Source organism: Lolium rigidum, chromosome 1 (assembly GCF_022539505.1).
Source record: "Lolium rigidum isolate FL_2022 chromosome 1, APGP_CSIRO_Lrig_0.1, whole genome shotgun sequence".
NCBI classification, from domain to species: domain Eukaryota; kingdom Viridiplantae; phylum Streptophyta; class Magnoliopsida; order Poales; family Poaceae; genus Lolium; species Lolium rigidum.
In genome coordinates, this window is record NC_061508.1 from 67,016,601 (window position 1) to 67,037,104 (window position 20,504).

At 47.2% G+C, this 20,504-nt stretch overlaps 1 protein-coding gene across 1 annotated transcript; it reads left to right on the forward strand.

Moving 5' to 3' along the window:
- Positions 1-215: 215 nt before the first annotated feature.
- LOC124646552 (probable ubiquitin-conjugating enzyme E2 23) lies at positions 216-3,788 on the forward strand. Its single transcript, XM_047186659.1, has 5 exons — positions 216-1,844; positions 1,942-2,058; positions 2,170-2,616; positions 2,889-2,961; positions 3,115-3,788. The coding sequence occupies exons 1-5, from the start codon at positions 216-218 to the stop codon at positions 3,786-3,788; spliced, it is 2,940 nt and encodes a 979-aa protein (XP_047042615.1).
- The last annotated feature ends 16,716 nt before the right edge of the window (positions 3,789-20,504 follow it).

The following is a 20,504-nucleotide window of genomic DNA, read 5'->3' on the forward strand; positions in this document are numbered from 1 at the left end:
TTCTATTCTTATTCGATTTCCTTGTTATATACACCATCCAATAAGAGTCCTAGTATGATTCAGTTTCCTGCCCCGGCATGAAGACCCGGACAGGAAATAGAAATTTTATCTCCTACTAGTAGTACCTTGCCGGGTGGACTCATGGTAGGTCAAAATAACTAAACAAGGCCGGACGAGTCACGGGGAGATCAAGAATCGTGAAAGAAAAAAGTAAGATGGACCTCGCCGCCGAGGAGGCAGCCGTCTCCACCAAAATTTACTTGCTGGACCTTGTGAGGTTCGAGCCACAACCCGGCGGATCGTTTGACCGCGGTCTGGTCATCCCGTTCAAGGTTCTGCACAACCCGAACAACCAATCTGTCCCCGCCAGCAACTTCAGCATTCTCTGCGCAGATGCCGCCGTCACGACCGTGAACCCCGGCGACGTCACTCTCCTCGACAGGAGTTACATCGGCCGTGGCCATGCCGTCGCGTCCGCCTCAGACCTGGGCGGCCAGATCGGCATCGTCACTGGTGTAACCACTGCGCTCGACTTGATGCAGCTCGGCGATCCCACGGCAGTCATCCAAGGCTTGTCGCCGTCCGACCTGCGGCGTGTCAGGGGGCTCTGCCTTGGCGACTACGTCGTCTCCGGGCGGTGGCTCGGCCGGGTCGTGGAGGTATCCCTCGACGTCGACGTGTTGTTCGATGACGGTGCCGTCTGTAAGGTCACTGATGCGGAGTCCAAGAAGTTGCAGTCGGCGGAGACACACGCCAGTTACCGGCCTCAGACGAACACCAAGCTGTACCCGGGAAAGCGCGTCATGGGCGACCCTTACGCCGTCTTCAAGGCCTCCCGGTGGCTCAACGGGCACTGGAAAGCCAGCCGTGAGGTAGGCACCGTATGCAAGGTGGAGATGGCTGGGGTTCTTGTCTACTGGATCACGTCGGCGCAGCACGAGTCCGCTCCTCCGCCGGCCTATCAGAGTCCCGACAATCTGACTTTCTTCTGTTGCCCGGCGTCGGATTGCGCCTGGGCGGTTGCCGACCGCTGCTTCCTCCGGGGATCACCCGAGCCCCGCAACGGTGGCATTCATCACCATGACGCAGCAAGTTCACCCGACGATATCATTGATGTTCTTCGACAGCCTCCGGACGGCTCTTCCGAGGAGGAATCAGACGAGTTGCCGTCGATGATGACCGATGACGACGGCCATGCGCATACAATGCTAAATACTAGCAAGAAGCGGCAGACGGAGAGGACATCGTACCCGAAGCAGCTGAGGAAATATTTGTTCATTGGGCAGAGGCGAACGCGGCGAGAAGATAGGAGGCAGCTGACGGAGTTGAAGCTGCCCATGATCGTTTCCAATACGCGCACAACCGTGGACGTGCTGTGGCAGGACGGCACGCTGCAGCGCGGTGTGCCATCGAGCTCCGTCGTGCCCTTGGTGACCCTGAACGAGCACGACTTCTTCCCCGGGCAGTACGTTGTCGACAACGCCCCTGCTGCTGCTGGGGATGGACGCCTGGGTATCGTCAGAAGCCTCAACTGCAAGGACAAGACGGTGCGTGTGTCGTGGTTCAAGGCTGCGGGGTGCCTCCAAGAGGTCGAGTGCGACGATACCGTGAGTGCATACGATCTTGGCATCGACCGTGACCGCTGTGTTTTCTACGGAGATGTCGTCACTCGCCCTCTGCCGCTAGGATCAACCAACGACGGATGTACAGCTTCAGTGCAACAACCACTGGCTCGGGGTCACAGAAATAGGGCCGCTACGTCCGATCTTTCATGGGTCGGGCGTGTTGTAGACCTGCCTGACGGCCACGTCCAAGTAGAATGGGGAGACGGCAGTATGTCAACGGTATGTAGAATTGCCCTTCATCTTTTGTCAGTCGGAATAACCGCAGCATAGCCGGCGCTTCTCGATCGCGAGACATAACTGCTTTGGTGTTTCTCAGGTGTTACCCCATGAGATCACTGTCGCCAACGATGACCCCTACACGGAGCTGCAAGCGGAAATGGGTGACTGGGTCGAGGACGACGACGCTGCTCAAGACTTGGATGCTGCTAATGCGGTACTACTTAGCAAACTTTATTTATACTGTGTGCTCTCCTATTAGCCAGCTTAGATTTACACTTAATATGTGTTTTAACTAAGGATTCATGTTGCTTATATCCGACTCCAGGACAACGATCCTCCTAATCCAGTAGATGGCAAGATCGAGGGCGGCGCTGATGATTTTCCAAATGAATTTGGCCGTGCTTCGATATGGACTTGGGGCTTGTTGGGTGATGTCCTCCGGGCAGTGACCCAATTGGCTGCCAAAACGTTGGGTGAAATTAGCAAGAGATGTCTGATGAGGTGGTCAATGTCATCAATATCAGAGTTACCTGTGGCCGGTGAAAATGCTCAGGTGCCTGTACCTGTATCTGGAAGCGGTGACAGTCCCAGCAATAGGGTTGCCGAGGTGACAACCTCCGATGCAACTGCCGGTACTCACCACTCTCATCCGGAGGAAGAGGAAAAGCCCACGGTTGCCACCTGTGGTGTTGACGATCCATTCCACTTCCCACGATTTGATACCGTGAAGAGCCCGTCGGATCACCATTACCTCGAAACCACGGACTTGCAGGTATATTCGCTGCAAAACTGTATATTCTAAAAGTATCTAATAAGCTTGTTCTGTAGCAAATATAGTAAACCTGTCAAAAAAGAATCACCTAATTCTGAAAAGCAAGAAAAGCATAACTATGAGTCTATGACTCGTTACAATCGGCAGCAAGTGATCATGTATATATCCATCTACATATGCATGATGTTGAGCTGCATAGCTGAATTAGTGAAAAAGTTTAGTACATAGTCATACAATTGACTAACCATTGTTCTTATCGAAATGAACGGCAGGTTGGTGGTGCTGGAAAAACTTGGGTTAAGACGGTGCAAAAGGAATGGAAAATACTATTGAACGACTTGCCAGGTAAGTTGCCGTCCAAAATTACTCCATCGACCCTAAATATATAAGACTGTTGAGAGTTCAATTAATTTGTAAGGTTGTACTGGTATTTACGGTTTCATGTAAGTACACACGGAATGTGACCACTAAACTTTTCGATTGCATATATACCTGCAGACACTATCTATGTGCGGGCGTTCGAGGACCGGATGGACTTGCTCAGGGTGGTGATTGTGGGTGCAAGTGGGACGCCGTACCACGACGGGCTCTTCTTCTTCGACTTGAAGCTACCCCCGTTGTACCCAACCGTACCACCGCAGGTATACTACCACTCGTTTGGCCTTCGTCTCAACCCCAACCTATACGAGTCTGGCACAGTGTGCCTCAGCCTGCTCAACACGTTCGGCGGTGAGGGTGCCGAGGTCTGGTCTCCGGCAATGTCGACACTCCTTCAGGTCGTCGTGTCCATCCAGGGTCTGGTCCTCAACAACCAGCCATACTATAACGAGGCGGGCTATGAAGAGCTGGTCGGCACGCTGGAGGGCCGCCGCAATGCGCTGCCTTACAGCGAGAAGGCCTACCTGCTCACGCTCCGGACTATGCTCTATCTGTTGCGCCGACCTCCACTGGGATTCGAGGAGTTCGTCAAGGACCACTTTCGCCGCCGGGGAAGATTCATACTTAGGGCATGTGAGGCGTACATGCGTGGATGCATTGTTGGCACGCTGACTACGGATGCGTGTCCTACTGAGGAGAGCAAGCGCCCGTGCTCAGCTGGGTTAATGCTGGCTTTGGCCAACGTGGTGCCAAGCCTCATGGAGGCTGTGAGGGACTTCGTCCCGGAGGACTGACCAGAACGGTAAAGTGGGGTCCCCACAAAATCATTATAGTTAACTGTGGCACTTTCAGTGCAAATGTCAAGACAAAAATTTGTACTCCCTATTAGAAATGCAAAATAATTTTTGGTGGGTCCCATTTGCATCTCTAACTAACACACTGTTGGCACACTTGTTTAGAAACTAGTTACCATTATCGTTTGTATACTCTCTATTCAATTCTTATGTATATAGTAACTCTTTAAGGATTGTGGGTTGTGGAATTTCAGGTTGTAGTCTATTTGTCAATTTATTGGTTATTTTTGTTTATACAATTTCATCAAAGTTTAACGAAAGAAATTACCAAAGTTGGAGAACAATTTCAAACTTCAGGAAAAGCTGATCATAATTCGATTTTTTTTTTTCAAAATTTCTTGCTGTGTACTACACTACTACTACTGCTCTTACATGTGTGCTGCCAGTTGGAGAGTTTCTCGGGGGCAATATTGGGCCACCGCGTCACCCCATATCCTCTGAGCAAAAGCACTGGGTAGTACTTAGGAACTGGCCCATCTGTCATGAAAAAGGGAGCCCAGAGCTTATTATCATAAAATTTGGAGTGTAAGTATGAGTGAAAATAAATTGCTCACGAATAGGTATCATAAAATCTTGGCCATACACATGGACCAAAGTTTGGAGAGAGGAGGACACTGAAGCAAAAGCCTACAAAGAGTTTCTGTAATACACTCCTCTCCAACTTACATAGAAATCCATATTGGCGGTGCCTAACATTTTTACAAGTGGAGAAACCACCCTAGCAATGTTGGATCAGTGGACCAAATCAATCAATCAGTAGGTGAAAGTACAACCAAAGAATCAGATTAATTGGCTAATGAATTAATCCACACAACGCAGTACATCACAAGCATATTTCTCCATGTCCATATGAAGGACAATCCAATATACAACTAGACAAGCAAAAGATAATAATTCACCCAAAAGCTGATTCCTAATTGCACCACTTTTCATTCGCATTCTCTTCAGGTCATGCTAAAGCTAGGATAGTAGATTCCTCATCAGTTATCCAAAAGGGGAGAAGAAAGTTCAGTAATTATGTGTTGCTGTGGTTTACGCACCTTTAAAAAGAAGCATGCCCCTTTTGTAGTTGGGAAATAAAGAGGAAATAAAGCATTTTTCACATTTGGCCTGCTTTTTAAAAGGAAGAAGTGTCACACCGACTGTTCTGAATTTCATGTAGCTCGACATGGGCAGCTTAACGGCCAGCTAGGCAGGCCTGAAATCCATGGCCCCTGGCTACTCTGCTCTCACGCTTCGTCATACAAAAGGAAAATTTCTTACAGTCAACAATGGAGTTTTGCCAACAGGCCAGCGATAGTTCAAGGGGATCTGCTCTTGGAAAATACATAATGATCATGTCTAGTAATTTATACAATGGAATTGATATGTAACTACATGGACTCTATATATGCAGACATGGGTACCGAGTTGTCCACGAGTTTCTGATGTTTAACTTGGATCGGATCTAGATACCCTCAGTGTTGATAATGCCGACTCACTATTTGTTTCTAAATAATGGATGGTGGTGGTAGATGGGTTGTCCAGGCCGCCATCTGAGTTCAAGTCCTCGTAGTAGGACTAGGACATGTAGACCCTCTGACATGTCTCTTTGTCGCAAACTTGGTCATGGGACGGAATTAATAACAGAATTCCATGTTACGATGTGATTCTTTTTTTTTTGCGAGGGAAAAGGAGTTTTATTAACTTTGGGTAGAATTACAATCAATGTCTAAAGCACCAGCCACTTCCTGGGGGAAATGACGGAGCCACACACGAGTCCATCCATGAGTTCTACCTAAATTCGCTAACAGATGACTAACATAGTTACTAGTACGATCAACCTTAGCGACTTGAACTTCCCTTTCCCGAATCATCTCCCTAATTACTTGAATTCTTGAAGCATACTTCGTCGGGTTCGGAGTGCCTTCCTTGATCAAAGTAATTGCTTCCGCGCGATCGACTCGATCATAAACCTGCCGGTGGTAACCGTCATGGCCTGGGCAATACCCAATTCCATTGCTGCTATCTCTGCCTCTCGTAGAGTCTATGCAATGTTGAAGCTGCCAACAAGCGGTGAGGATCACAGTTCCATCGTGGTCTCCGATTACTATACCTGCTCCAGCCGAATCGTTGGCATAGGAGCCATCAACATTGAGTTTCGGTACACCCTCGCCGGAGGCATCCACTTACTGCTTATTCTTCTTTTCTCCTCTACACATGTGTTTGTTAGGTCGGAACCCTGCACTGTGAGATCACCATCTTCCCCTTCTCTAAATCTGCCATGGGATGTTGCTTAATTAGCAAGAGTGAATCCAGGTAGCTCATTAAGAATCGTTTGGAGCCTTCAATCGATGGTAGAGCCTTGTCATGTGTAGTTTCATTATGTGCAAACCAGATTCTCCAGAGCACCATCAGTGTCATCACTTGCTGTTCTTCGATCCTTTGGTGCAACAACTGAAGCAGCCACTCCACCCCCGTATGGATCAGTAGGTTGTCGGCTGGCAGATTCCAAACCTCCCTCATCGCTAACCAGAGATTTCGAGCATGCTGACACCTGATGAATATATGGAAAGTGTCCTCTACTTCACGGCCGCGAGATCGGGCATGTTGCTGGTGTTTCCATGCCGCGGCGTCGTTTGTTTTGTTGTGTATCCAAGGCGTTCTTTGCAATTTTCCAGCCAAGGTGATTTACCTTCGGTGGTACTGGGCACTGTCATATTAGCTTCCAGTCTGGCCGGCGACCATCAGGCCTGGTGCTAGTCGCTTCTAATCCTTGTTGTAACATTTGGTTCTCTAGTGCCACTCTATATGCGCTTCGTACAGAGAAAGAGCCTCGCTTATCTGGCTCCCACGCTAGGAAATCTTCATCATTTCTTCTAGATGGCTTAATTTTCAGAATTAGTGACACATCTTCAGGGAGGAAATAGAGTTGCAGTCTAGGCACATTCCAGGTACCATCTGGATGGAGGAAGTCTGAAAACCATCGATATCTACATCTTCCTTTGACAGAACAGGTTTGTAGTTTGGGGTTCCAGGTATCCAGGGGTCTCACCATACACGGATGTTTGCACCATTGCCCACTCTCCATATAACACCTTGTTTCAACAATTGCAATCCATATTCAATTGCGTGCCAAGTAGATGATCCATTACCTGTAAACACGGTATCAACTAGAAAGCCATTAGGATAGTATTTTGCTTTCAAAAGGCTGAGAGCATAAGGAATTAGGGAACTCAATCAGCCGCCGAGGCTTGGCGGAGCTAGTAGTGCTTGGTTAAACAGCCTCATATCCCGAAATCCCATGCCACCTTTATCCTTTGGCCGCAGCATGGTATCCCAAGAGATCTAGTGTGTTTTCCTTTTTCCCTTGTCCGCACCCCACCAATAATCCCGGATCAGCTTGGTTAGTTCATCACACAGTCCATATGGTAGCTGATGCGCGTAGATGACACGTCCGTTGGGAACCCCAAGAGGAAGGTGTGATGTGCTATCCAGCATGCATCTATGCCTAAAAAGTCCACCTTCAGGTTATCATCCGAACCCCTTCCGGTATTAAGTTGCAAACAACAGACAATTGCATTAAGTATGGTGCGTAATGTAATCAATAACTACATCCTCGGACATAGCATCAATGTTTTATCCCTAGTGGCAACAGCACATCCACAACCTTAGAACTTTACATCATTGTCCCAGATTTAATGGAGGCATGAACCCACTATCGAGCATAAATACTCCCTCTTGGAGTTAAGAGTAAAAACTTGGCCAGAGCCTCTACTAATAACGGAGAGCATGCAAGATAATAAACAACACATAGGTAATAGATTGATAATCAACATAACATAGTATTCTCTATCCATCGGATCCCAACAAATACAACATATAGAATTACAGATAGATGATCTTGATCATGTTAGGCAGCTCACAAGATCCGACAATGAAGCACATGAGGAGAAGACGACCATCTAGCTACTGCTATGGACCCATAGTCCGGGGGTGAACTACTCACTCATCACTCCGGAGGCGACCATGGCGGTGAAGAGTCCTCCGGGAGATGATTCCCCTCTCGGCGAGGGTGCGGAGGCGATCTCCGAATCCCCGAGATGGGATTGGCGGCGGCGGCGTCTCTAGAAGGTTTTCCGTATCGTGGCTCTCGGTACTGGGGGTTTCGCGACGAAGACTATATGTAGGCGGAAGGGCAGCCTCGGAGGGGTCACGGGGGCCCCACACGCTAGGGCCGCGCGGGCCCTATGCTGGCCGCGCCGCCCTAGTGTGGCGGCGCCCCGTGGCCCCACTTCGTCTTCTCTTCGCTCTTCTGGAAGCTTCGTGGCAAAATAGGCCCCTGGGCGTTGATTTCGTCCAATTCTGAGAATATTTCCTTACTAGGATTTACGAAACCAAAAACGAGCAGAAAACGACAAGCTGGCTCTTCGGCATCTCGTTAATAGGTTAGTGCTGGAAAATGCATAAATATGACATAAAGTATGTATAAAACATGTAGATATCATCAATAATGTGGCATGGAACATAAGAAATTATCGATACGTCGGAGACGTATCGGCATCCCCAAGCTTAGTTCCTGTTCGTCCGAGCGGGTAAACGATAACAAAGATAATTTACGGAGTGACATGCCATCATAACCTTGATCATACTATTGTAAGCATATGTAATGAATGCAGCGATCAAAACAATGGTAATGACATGAGTAAACAAATGAATCATAAAGCAAAGACTTTTCATGAATAGTACTTCAAGACAAGCATCAATAAGTCTTGCATAAGAGTTAACTCATAAAGCAATAAATCAAAGTAAAGGTATTGAAGCAACACAAAGGAAGATTGAGTTTCAGCGGTTGCTTTCAACTTATAACATGTATATCTCATGGATATTGTCAATGTAAAGTAATATAACAAGTGCAATATGCAAGTATGTAGGAATCAACGCACAGTCCACACAAGTGTTTGCTTCTTGAGGTGGAGAGAGATAGGTGAACTGACTCAACATAAAAGTAAAAGAAAGGCCCTTCGCAAGCGGAAGAATTGATTGCTATATTTGTGCTAGAGCTTTGGTTTTGAAAACAAGAAACAATTTTGTCAACGATAGTAATAAAGCATATGTATCATGTAAATTATATCTTACAAGTTGCAAGCCTCATGCATAGTATACTAATAGTGCCCGCACCTTGCCCTAATTAGCTTGGATTACCGGGATTATCATCGCAATACACATGTTTTAACCAAGTGTCACAAAGGGGTACCTCTATGCCGCTTTGTACAAAGGTCTAAGGAGAAAGCTCGCATTTGGATTTCTCGCTTTTGATTATTCTCAACTTAGACATCCATACCGGGACAACATAGACAACGAGATAATGGACTCCTCTTTAATGCATAAGCATGTAGCAACAATTAATGTTCTCATTTGAGATTGAGGATATATGTCCAAAGCTGAAACTTCCACCATGGATCATGGCTTTAGTTAGCGGCCCAATGTTCTTCTCTAACATTATGCATGCTCTAACCATTAAATGAGTGGTAAATCTCCCTTACTTCAGACAAGACGGACATGCATAGCAACTCACATGATATTCAACAAAAGAGTAGTTGATGGCGTCCCCAGGAACATGGTTATCGCACAACAAGAAACTTAATAAGAGATAAAGTGCATAAGTGCATATTCAATACCACAATAGTTTTTAGGCTATTTGTCCCATGAGCTATATATTGCAAAGGTAAAGAATGGAAATTTTAAAGGTAGCACTCAAGCAATTTACTTTGGAATGGCGGAGAAATACCATGTAGTAGGTAGGTATGGTGGACACAAATGGCATAGTGGTTGGCTCAAGGATTTTGGATGCATGAGAAGTATTCCCTCTCGATACAAGGTTTAGGCTAGCAAGGTTATTTGAAACCGGTGCAGCAAAACTCACATAAAAGACATATTGTAAACATTATAAGACTCTACACCGTCTTCCTTGTTGTTCAAACTCAATACTAGAAATTATCTAGACTTTAGAGAGACCAATTATGCAAACCAAATTTTAGCAAGCTCTATGTATTTCTTCATTAATAGGTGCAAAGTATATGATGCAAGAGCTTAAACATGAGCACAAAAATTGCCAAGTATCAAATTATTCAAGACATTTTAGAATTACTACATGTAGCATTTCCCGATTCCAACCATATAACAATTTAACGAAGAAGATTCAACCTTCGCCATGAATACTATGAGTAAAGCCTAAGGACATATTTGTCCATATGCAACAGCGGAGCGTGTCTCTCTCCCATACAATGAATGCTAGGATCCATTTTATTCAAACAAAAACAAAACAAAAAACAAACTGACGCTCCAAGCAAAGCACATAAGATGTGATGGAATAAAAATATAGTTTCAGGGGAGGAACCTGATAATGTTGTCGATGAAGAAGGGGATACCTTGGGCATCCCCAAGCTTAGGCAGCTTGAGTCTTCTTAAAATATGCGGGGGTGAACCACGGGGCATCCCCAAGCTTAGAGCTTTCACTCTCCTTGATCATGTTGTATCATCTCCCTCTCTTGATCCTTGAAAACTTCCTCCACACCAAACTCAAAACAACTCATTAGAGGGTTAGTGCACCATCAAAATTTACATGTTCAGAGGTGACATAATCATTCTTAACACTTCTGGACATTGCACAAAGCTACTGAAAGTCAATGGAATAGAAAAATCCATCAAGCATAGCAAAAGAGGCAATGCGAAATAAAAGGCAGAATCTGTCAAAACAGAACAGTTCGTAAAGACGAATTTTATGGAGGCACCAGACTTGCTCAAATGAAAATGCTCAAATTGAATGAAAGTTGCGTACATATCTGAGAATAACTCACGTAAATTGGCATAATTTTCTGAGTTACCTACAGAGAATTAGGCCCAGATTCGTGACAGCAAAGAAATGCTGTTTACACGCGATAATCCAAATCTAGTATGAACCTTACTATCAACGACTTTACTTGGCACAACAATGCACAAAACTAAGATAAGGAGAGGTTGCTACAGTAGTAATAACTTCCAAGACTCAAATATAAAATAAAAGTATTGTAGTAAAAACATGTGTTGTCTCCCATAAGCGCTTTTCTTTAACGCCTTTCAGCTAGGCGCAGAAAGTGTATATCAAGTGTTATCAAGAGATGGAGCATCGATATCATATGCTCCCCCATCTGTAGTGGTACTAAGGTCTTTGTCAATTTTAGGCCTATAATAATATTTTTTTGGTTTAGGCACTTTAGAGACATACATAAACTTTTGCTCCTTACCCACATAAGCTTTCTCCTTATACTTAAGAGAAGAAAAAGTTGAACCCAAGGTTCCCATAGCTTCTTCAAGATCACTAATCCTATGGGTTCGATTATCATGAGTAGCACAAGTTTCTAAAGCAGCAATTCTCTCATTAATTCCACCTAGAGATTTATCAAGTTTATCAGTGCTATTAAGTAATGCTCCCAAAGTAGTATCAATACTTGGAAGGTTTTGCTCTATGATTTCCAATTTTTTCATGACATCTTCAAGAGAGGTTTCAATTTTAACTTCATTAACAGGTGGTATTCCAAATAAACTCTCAATAATGCAACTAGCTTCTAAAGCAGGAGCGCCTAGGAAGTTACCTCCCGCGAGACAATCAAGAACATACCTACTCCAGCTAGAGATACCAACATAAAAATTCCTGAGTAGAATAGTGGTGGAGTGTTTCTTAGTGTACCTATTATGGGCATCACTAATTCTATACCAAGCATCTTTTAAACATTCTCCCACTTGTTGCTTAAACGAACGAACTTCAACTTCAGGATTACTCATTTTAGCAGTAGTAAATAAAGCAAACTAGATAAAGTAAATGCAAGTAACTAATTTTTTTGTGTGTTTTTAATATGGAGAACAAGACAGTAAATAAAGTAAAGCTAGCAACTAATTTTTTTGTGTTTTGATATAATGCAACAAATAAAGTAGTAAATAAAATAAAGCAAGACAAAAACAAAGTAAAGAGATTGGATTGTGGAGACTCCCCTTGCAGCGTGTCTTGATCTCCCCGGCAACAGCGCCAGAAAACAGTCTTGATGCGCGTGATGACACGTCCGTTGGGAACCCCAAGAGGAAGGTGTGATGTGCACAGCAGTAAGTTTTCCCTCAGAAAGAAACCAAGGTTTATCGAACCAGGAGGAGCCAAGAAGCACGTTGAAGGTTGATGGCGGCGGGATGTAGTGCGGCGCAACACCAGGGATTCCGGCGCCAACGTGGAACCTGCACAACACAACCAAAGTACTTTGCCCCAACGTAACGGTGAGGTTGTCAATATCACCGGCTTGCTGTAACAAAGGATTAGATGTATAGTGTGGATGATGATTGTTTGCGAGAAAACGGTAGAACAAGTATTGCGAGTAGATTGTATTCGATGTAAAAGAATAGGACCGGGGTCCACAGTTCACTAGAGGTGTCTCTCCCATAAGATAAATAGCATGTTGGGTGAACAAATTACAGTTGGGCAATTGACAAATAGAAAGGGCATAACCATGCACATACATGATATGATGAATATAGTGAGATTTAATTGGGCATTACGACAAAGTACATAGACCGCTATCCAGCATGCATCTATGCCTAAAAAGTCCACCTTCGAGGTTATCATCCGAACCCCTTCCGAGTATTAAGTTGCAAACAACGGACAATTGCATTAAGTATGGTGCGTAATGTAATCAATAACTACATCCTCGGACATAGCATCAATGTTTTATCCCTAGTGGCAACAGCACATCCACAACCTTAGAACTTTCTGTCACTGTCCCAGATTTAATGGAGGCATGAACCCACTATCGAGCATAAATAGTCCCTCTTGGAGTTAAGAGTAAAAACTTGGCCAGAGCCTCTACTAATAACGGAGAGCATGCAAGATCATAAACAACACATAGGTAATAGATTGATAATCAACATAACATAGTATTCTCTATCCATCGGATCCCAACAAACACAACATATAGAATTATAGATAGATGATCTTGATAATGTTAGGCAGCTCACAAGATCCGACAATGAAGCACATGAGGAGAAGACGACCATCTAGCTACTGCTATGGACCCATAGTCCAGGGGTGAACTACTCACTCATCACTCCGGAGGCGACCATGGCGGTGAAGAGTCCTCCGGGAGATGATTCCCCTCTTCGGCGGGGTGCCGGAGGCGATCTCACGAATCCCCCGAGATGGGATTGGCGGCGGCGGCGTCTGCGGAAGGTTTTCCGTATCGTGGCTCTCGGTGCGGGGGTTTCGCGACGAAGACTATATGTAGGCGGAAGGGCAGCCTCGGAGGGGTCAGGGGGCCCCACACGCTAGGGCCGCGCGGGCCCTATGCTGGCCGCGCCGCCCTAGTGTGGCGGCGCCCCGTGGCCCCACTTCGTCTTCTCTTCGGTCTTCTGGAAGCTTCGTGGCAAAATAGGCCCCTGGGCGTTGATTTCGTCCAATTCCGAGAATATTTCCTTACTAGGATTTCTGAAACCAAAAACAGCAGAAAACAACAACTGGCTCTTCGGCATCTCGTTAATAGGTTAGTGCCGGAAAATGCATAAATATGACATAAAGTATGTATAAAACATGTAGATATCATCAATAATCAATAATGCGGCATGGAACATAAGAATTATCGATACGTCGGAGACGTATCAGTAGCTTAAAAATTCCCATGACATATGTTGTGAGGGCCTGGGCCACTGCCTTAATCAACGTCTCTTTTGCTGCTTGGGATTTGTGAGTGTCATCCCATTCAACTAGGCTTTTTGCTAACTTCGCTTGAAGACTTTGAAATTTTCCTTTATTCATCCTCCCTTCCGGTGTTGGCAATCCCAAATATTTAGTTTCAAAAGAATCCTGCACCACTTGCAGTATCGTTTTAACCTCTTCCCGTACTTCCCCTGGACATGATGCTCCAAACATGATTGAGCATTTGCTGGGATTAATTAGCTGCCCCGTGCTGTTTGCATACTTCTCTAGAACCTCCTTTACCTTGTGTGCTTGTTCCTGCTTTGCTTTAAAAAATAGAAGTGTATCATCTGCGAATAACAAGTGAGATATCCCTGGTGCTCTATGGCAAATTTTCACTGGCTCAATAGTTTGGTTTTCCACCTCTTTCTGCAGAAGAGCGGATAGCCCATCTGCAACAAACAAAAACAAGAAGGGGGACATGGGATCACCTTGCCAGAGACCCCGGGAAGGCGAAAACGAATCCAGCAGGGTTCCATTGAATTTAACCTTATAACTCACCGTGGTCACACATGCCATTATCCAGTCGACCCACCGGGGAGCGAAACCCAATCTTTGCATCGCTTTCTTTAGAAAATCCCAATCCACTCTATCATATGCTTTTGAGAGGTCTAGCTTGTATGCACAATAATCCTTATTAGTATTCACATTTTGCTCAATAAAATGCATGCACTCAAATGCCACTAAAGCGTTGTCCGTAATGAGCACCGCCGGGGACAAAGGCGCTTTGGTTTGCTGAAATGAGTTCACCAAGAATAGGTCGTAGCCGGTTAACCATGCACTTCGCCAGTACCTTGTACAACACTGTACACAAGCTAATAGGCCTGAAGTCCTTTAGGGTCTCGGGTTGCTCAATTTTCGGTATCAAGACTATGGCAGTATCATTTACTCCCTCAGGCATGCGCCCTGTCACAAAGAAGACCTTCACCGCATTAATAACTTCCTCTTTCAGTGTTGCCCAGTTCCGCTGATAGAACCTCGCTGGAAACCCATCCACTCCTGGAGCTTTTAGAGGACCTATGCGGAAGAGTGCGTCTCCAATTTCGGTGTCCGTAAAATCTTTGCATAGGTTCTCATTCATATCCGCTGTGACTTTATCCTGAAAAAGGTTGATCAGATCGTCTGCATTTAAGGATGGGTCACGGGTGAATAATTCTTGAAAATACGAGGTGGCCATCCTCTCCATATCCGAGGGTGTGTCCTTCCACTCCCCTTTAGCATTCTTCAGCTTTTTTATTTTGTTCCTGCGGGCTCGCCAAACCGCCTTTTGATGGAAGAAACGCGTATTGCGATCTCCTTCTTTGAGCCAGCTTATCCGCGACCGTTGCAACCAGAGCATCTCTTCACGGTATAGTAATTCATTCATATGATCAGTCTCCTTCCTTATTTCACTATTATCTGCTCCTTTAAGCATTAGTTCTTCTAACCTCTTCCTGGATTTTCCTAGTTCACAAAGGACGTTACCAAACTTCTTTTTACTCCACTGCTGCCGGTTCGGTCATGACCACTGTCCGATCCCGGTGCACTCGACCCCAGATCATTTTTCTGTCCTGTGCTCTCCCAGGCTGCAGCAATCTTTTCTGGCAATTCCATTGACCGTTCCCAAAACACTTCATATTGCCTTCTAGGTGCTTGATGGCATCTCCGTTGTTCCTGCATCAAATTAATTAAAATTGGTTGATGATCAGAACAGGGAGAAACCAAATGCTGCACAGTTGTGTCACAAAACAAATCTCTCCAAGAATGAGTTGCAACTGCACGATCTAATCTCACCCTAACATTTGCATTCCCCTTCCTTTTATTATCATAGGTATAAGGTGTGCCAGAGAAGCCTAGATCATGCAAATGACATATGTTAAGCGCATCTCTAAAATCTTCCATTTGCCTCACAGGCCTGGGGGTACACGAAAAGTGCTCTTCTGGCCAGAGACATTCATTAAAATCTCCAAAAACTAACCAGGGAAGATCAGATTCCATACATAGATGCTGCAGAGCCTCCCAAAAGGTGTGACGATTTTCCACTCGAGGCTCTCCATAAACACAAGTAAGACGTCAAAGAGGGGCGTTTTGAGACACACGAACATACGCATCAATATAGTTTTTGTTCATAGCTTTGATATCTACAAACCAACTCTCATGCCAAAACAAAGCGAGACCACCACTAAGACCTTCAGAATTGACACCATCAAAACCTTTAAGACCTAACCTAAGACGAAGACGACGCATTTTATTTTTATTTTGCCTAGTTTCACACAAAAAGACTAAACGAGCATCCGAAGCCCGGGAAATAGTAACGATATCACGAACTGTCGGGGCGTTCCCGGCCCCCCGACAGTTGAAGGATAGACAACTCATTGCTGCTGGCGAGACCACACGTTTGGTCTCGCCGGTTACTCGCTAGCTTTGCGCCAGCTTGAGTCGTCTTCTTGTTTCTCTTATACACCACCTCCACCTCACGCTGACCGGCCTTTCCATGCCTTGCATCTTGCAGTTTCCCCTTCTTTGGGGTGCCGCCAAGATTCTTCTCCGTGTGCCCATCTGATTGTTGGTCATGAAGTTCCCCCTGAGCTTCTTGATCAGCCAAGCGCTTGCCGAGCACAGAGTCAGCCGCTGGCATAGAGGTGTCATTGACAGACCCGAAAGAGACCTGCAGGCTAGATAGGCCTTGCAACGCAGGCATCATATCGCTCGCATGAGGTCCCGACATTCTGGGCAGATTACCAGGCCCTTGTCTCATTGTATGCTGAAGGCGCTGCACATGTGCCATCATCTCTACAGAAATTGAAACTCTAGCCCCCTCCACACCCATGGTCTGGCCATCCTCATCGGGGAATTGAATGATGGGCTCAGAGGTGTTCCGGCCTTTGGACTCTGCACCACTCCTCTCATGCTGGTTCGGAGACATATTCAGTTCCGCAATCCGTTCATCGAGCCTTCTCTCCTCTTCAGATAAAACAGGTTGCCCAACGATCTGGCCATCAGCATCAATCACTCCAGGCACAATGTCATCCGCAAGCGCGGGCATCTCTGGGTCAATGGAGTTTGAGCGAGGCTGGCTTTGATCACTATTACCACTTGTATGTTGTGTTCCATAGTTGCTGCCCCGGTTAAACTGTTTTCGAGATTCAGCACTCCCAAAGCTTGAGAAGCTCAGCCCGCGTTTTGCCTTGGGGTGCCCAGCTGGAGGGATAGAATGACTCCGATATTCGAATTTCTTATATGGGCTGCATCTCAGCTCTATGGCATCATACTCCAAAGATGGTATCCCCAGACGCATCTTCTCGCAATCATCCTTCTTGTGCCCCATGAATCCGCAATGTGAGCAGTAATAGGGCACACGTTCATACATGAGCTTGAACACTTCAGTTTGTTCAGGTTTCCCTTTGACCCCTGCTGTTATGTGTGTTTGTAGCCTCCTATTGTAAGGAAGATTCACCCTTACCCGAAGAAACTCCTGCTTTTTAATTTCAGACTCTGGCACATCCACCTCTAAGGCCTCGCCTAGACCATTGCCATATCGCATACCCCATGTATAATCCTGCTTCTGGAACGGCACATCATATATTTTTACCCAAACAGGAACATCATCGAGTTTGATCTCAGATGGCTGGACAGTACTGTCAAAATCCTTCACAATCAGAGCGTTTTTCTTATATATCCACGGTCCTCCTCTTCTAACAAAGTCATAATCACCTTTTGAGTACAAGGTGATCATATAGTAGTTTTTACCTTTCTCGGCATAATCAATCCCAGTACGCAAAAACCACACTTCCTCAACAAATCGAGTGAACATTGCTTTAGTATTGGGTTTGAAATTGGCCATGTACCTCGCCATGACTTGCCAGGTTGGTGCTTCATCAGGATCCTTCTTCACTTCCTCTTCTTCCTCGAACTCCAGAAAGACATCATCTTCCATGTCCACATACCCTCCAATTTTTGTCTCTTCACCTTGCCTGAATCCCGCATTCTTCTCCGATTCCCCGTCATCCCAGTTTCCATGGGTCGCAACCTCTCTGTCTGCCGTGAGGAGAGCTCGCTGGCGAAGCAGTCTGGCTACCTCCGGGTCACCGACAGGCTTCGGGCGGGAAGGTCTCTCAACGAGTCCCCCTTGATCGCCCCAACCTGCTGGCGGCGCCATCAGTAGCCCTGCATGATTCGTCGCTGTGCGAATTCCATCCTCGGCAACATGCCTCCCTCCGCGGTGCCACGCCCCCGGCGCTGCCACCTTGCCATCCTTCCCAGCAGATTGATCTACCGCCTCCTTCCTCCTTCCCTGGGATGCCATCTCCACCACCAAACCAGCGCACAAGGAATCGCTCTCCTGAATCGTGGCTACAGGTGGATTGGTAAGACTTGGGGATTTTCGATCTGGGGTTACCCGCCCTGGAGATTTAATAGGCCGCGATGGCGACGAGATCGCGGCGTATCCGGGGAGAACTCCTTCCTGCCCTCCGCGGCGCGTGACGCGTACAGACTCTCTCAACGCCCTACGGCGATCCGACGGACTCTCATAGACTGGCGGCGGCGGCGGGGCAGAGTCGCCCATGGCGTCGTGGGAGCCAGGCTACAGAGTTGACAACATCGATGTGATTCTTTTTAAATGCACTTTGATAGATAGAAGGAAACAATCTTCTCGATTTGAAGATAAAACTCAAGATTTATGTTCCCAAATGAATGCACCTCTTATTAAATTATTAATAGGTAATTTTTGAGTGAGTTTAATTACCAAAAAACAACATAACATATGCACTAAGATAGTTAATCATACACATCAGACTAAGCAGATCTAACATATCTGAATATAGAACAAGTAGTAGTGCAAAATACGAGATAAGAGGCACCCACATTGTGACCGAGAAGGTCGCTCGAGCAGATTCACCATGGTTATTGTTAATGTCGCCTATGATGTTATCGAAGTCACCGGATCTATCAAGAAAGCAGACGAACCGGTGAGAAAAAACTCATACAACATCGAGCAGTCGCGCCGAGATGCTTCGTAAAAAATCTTATCCCCTGTTCCCGATGTAGGATCTTGACGGACGAATTTTCGGAGGACTTCTCTTCGGACAGCCGTGCACGTATTCGCCAGGATGAGGAAGACTAGTGAGTACCAAACAAAAAAAAACTTGATAGAGAGAGAAGCGAGTGGAGAACTCCCAGTCTGATGTGTCTCTCGTCTCCTGGTATAACCTGAGAGGGAAGCCGTCAACCAAAACCGCCACGCTTTGGAAGAGTGGGACACGTCGAACATGCACACGTAGGCCATCACATACCTAACTTAGTTGGTGCACCAAGCAAAAGTTTATTCTTCCATAAAATGGGTTTCTAAATCAAACTCAATTAACGAAACGCGACGCGCGTGAATGTCAGGCGGCGGGGGAGAAGTGTAGGTGAGCCCCTTTTCTTTTCAATCATTTACAAAAGCTATAACAACAACCCTTACAAAAAAAGTTACCACAACTCTCTTCCAACTAGCAACGTAGAACCACTGTTAGTTAACAAACACTAACAACTCACTCCTTGTGAGCCTCCCCTTGCCGCGCCGGCAACAGCCAGCTTGCGCCGCCCCCTGCCACCGCTGCCGCCGGCCCTTGCCGTGGTGGCGGTGGGCCTCATCTCCAAAGGGGGTGAGGGGGGACCGAGCTCGTTCCTTCGGGGTGGCTAGCCCGTGTGGGGTGTCGCTGATGGAAGCCAGGGCGGTGGCCCTGGAGCCGCGTCTGCTGCGGTGGCGGTGTGGTGCGGCTAGGCGCTGCGGGCTGCGGCGGCGCAGCTCTAGCGCGGCAGCAGGTGGCGGCAGGCGGGCTGTCTCGGGCCCGATCTGGGCCGCGGCGGGCTGCACGTCGTGCGGGGTGCCTGGATGTGGTGCGGCGGAGGCAGGGCATGGTGGCAGAGTGCTATTGCCGGCGAGGCACGACCCTGGAGGTGCGTTGCTGCCTGGTTGCTCGGGTTGGTCTTTCAGGGCGGGCGTGCGAGGTGCCTAGGGAGGGTGGTGTGCGGGCCTGTGTGGCGCGGAGGTGCTAGGGAGGTCGCTGGTCAGGGGCGGTCCTCCTCCTCCGGCCGGTGTGCCTCTGGTGCGGGTGAGGATTCCGGGGCGGCCGCTGCGATTTGGGCGTGGTGTGGCATGGTGTCGGCCGGGGCAGGAGGTGTTGCGGCGGATGTAACATGCGGTGAAGCTCGGTGGCTGGCGACATGGTATGGTTGCCTCCTTGTGGCTCCCTGAGTTCCGCGGTTGGGTTGAACTTCTGGTCAAAGCAATATACCGACTTTGGTCGCTGCCGACGACGATGATGGCTTTGGGCGTAGTTTTTCTTCTGGTTGGCGTCTTCGTAGAGTTTCGATCCCGTCCGATGCGAGTGGTTTCAAGTTTCCGGGTGAAAACATAGGCTCCGTTGGGAGCGGGCGGCGGTGGCGGACGCGCCACTACCTTGTTGAAGGTGTCGCCTTGGAGCTCTTGGCCGTTGCAGTGCGATGGGTTGGCCGCAGTGGGTGCACTTGTCTATGTGGTCACAGGCAGCGGACGCCGGGGCAACGGCCTCGGATGGTGGTGGCGCTTCGAGGTGGCGGCCTCGGATGGTGGTGGCGCTTCGAGGTGGCGGCCTCGGTCTCCTTTGCGGTTGCGGCGGTCCTATGGGGCTGGGTCGTGGCACTGCTTGGCTTTGGGTGGCGACTATGGTGTTGCGTGGGCAGCAAGGTCGTCGACCCGACATCTTGGTTGGCTGGAGGTCAATTGGCGATGTTGGGTTTCCGAGTTGAGGCTTGTGAGGCAACGAAAATGGAGATGGCCAAGGTTTGGTTGTGGCAAGACCGTGTTAGTCGACTCTGTCCCGACGTGTCCGAATGTCTTCGTGCTGACCTCCCCTTATGTGAAATCGAAGCTGCCCTTGGACAATGTACGATGACCTAAG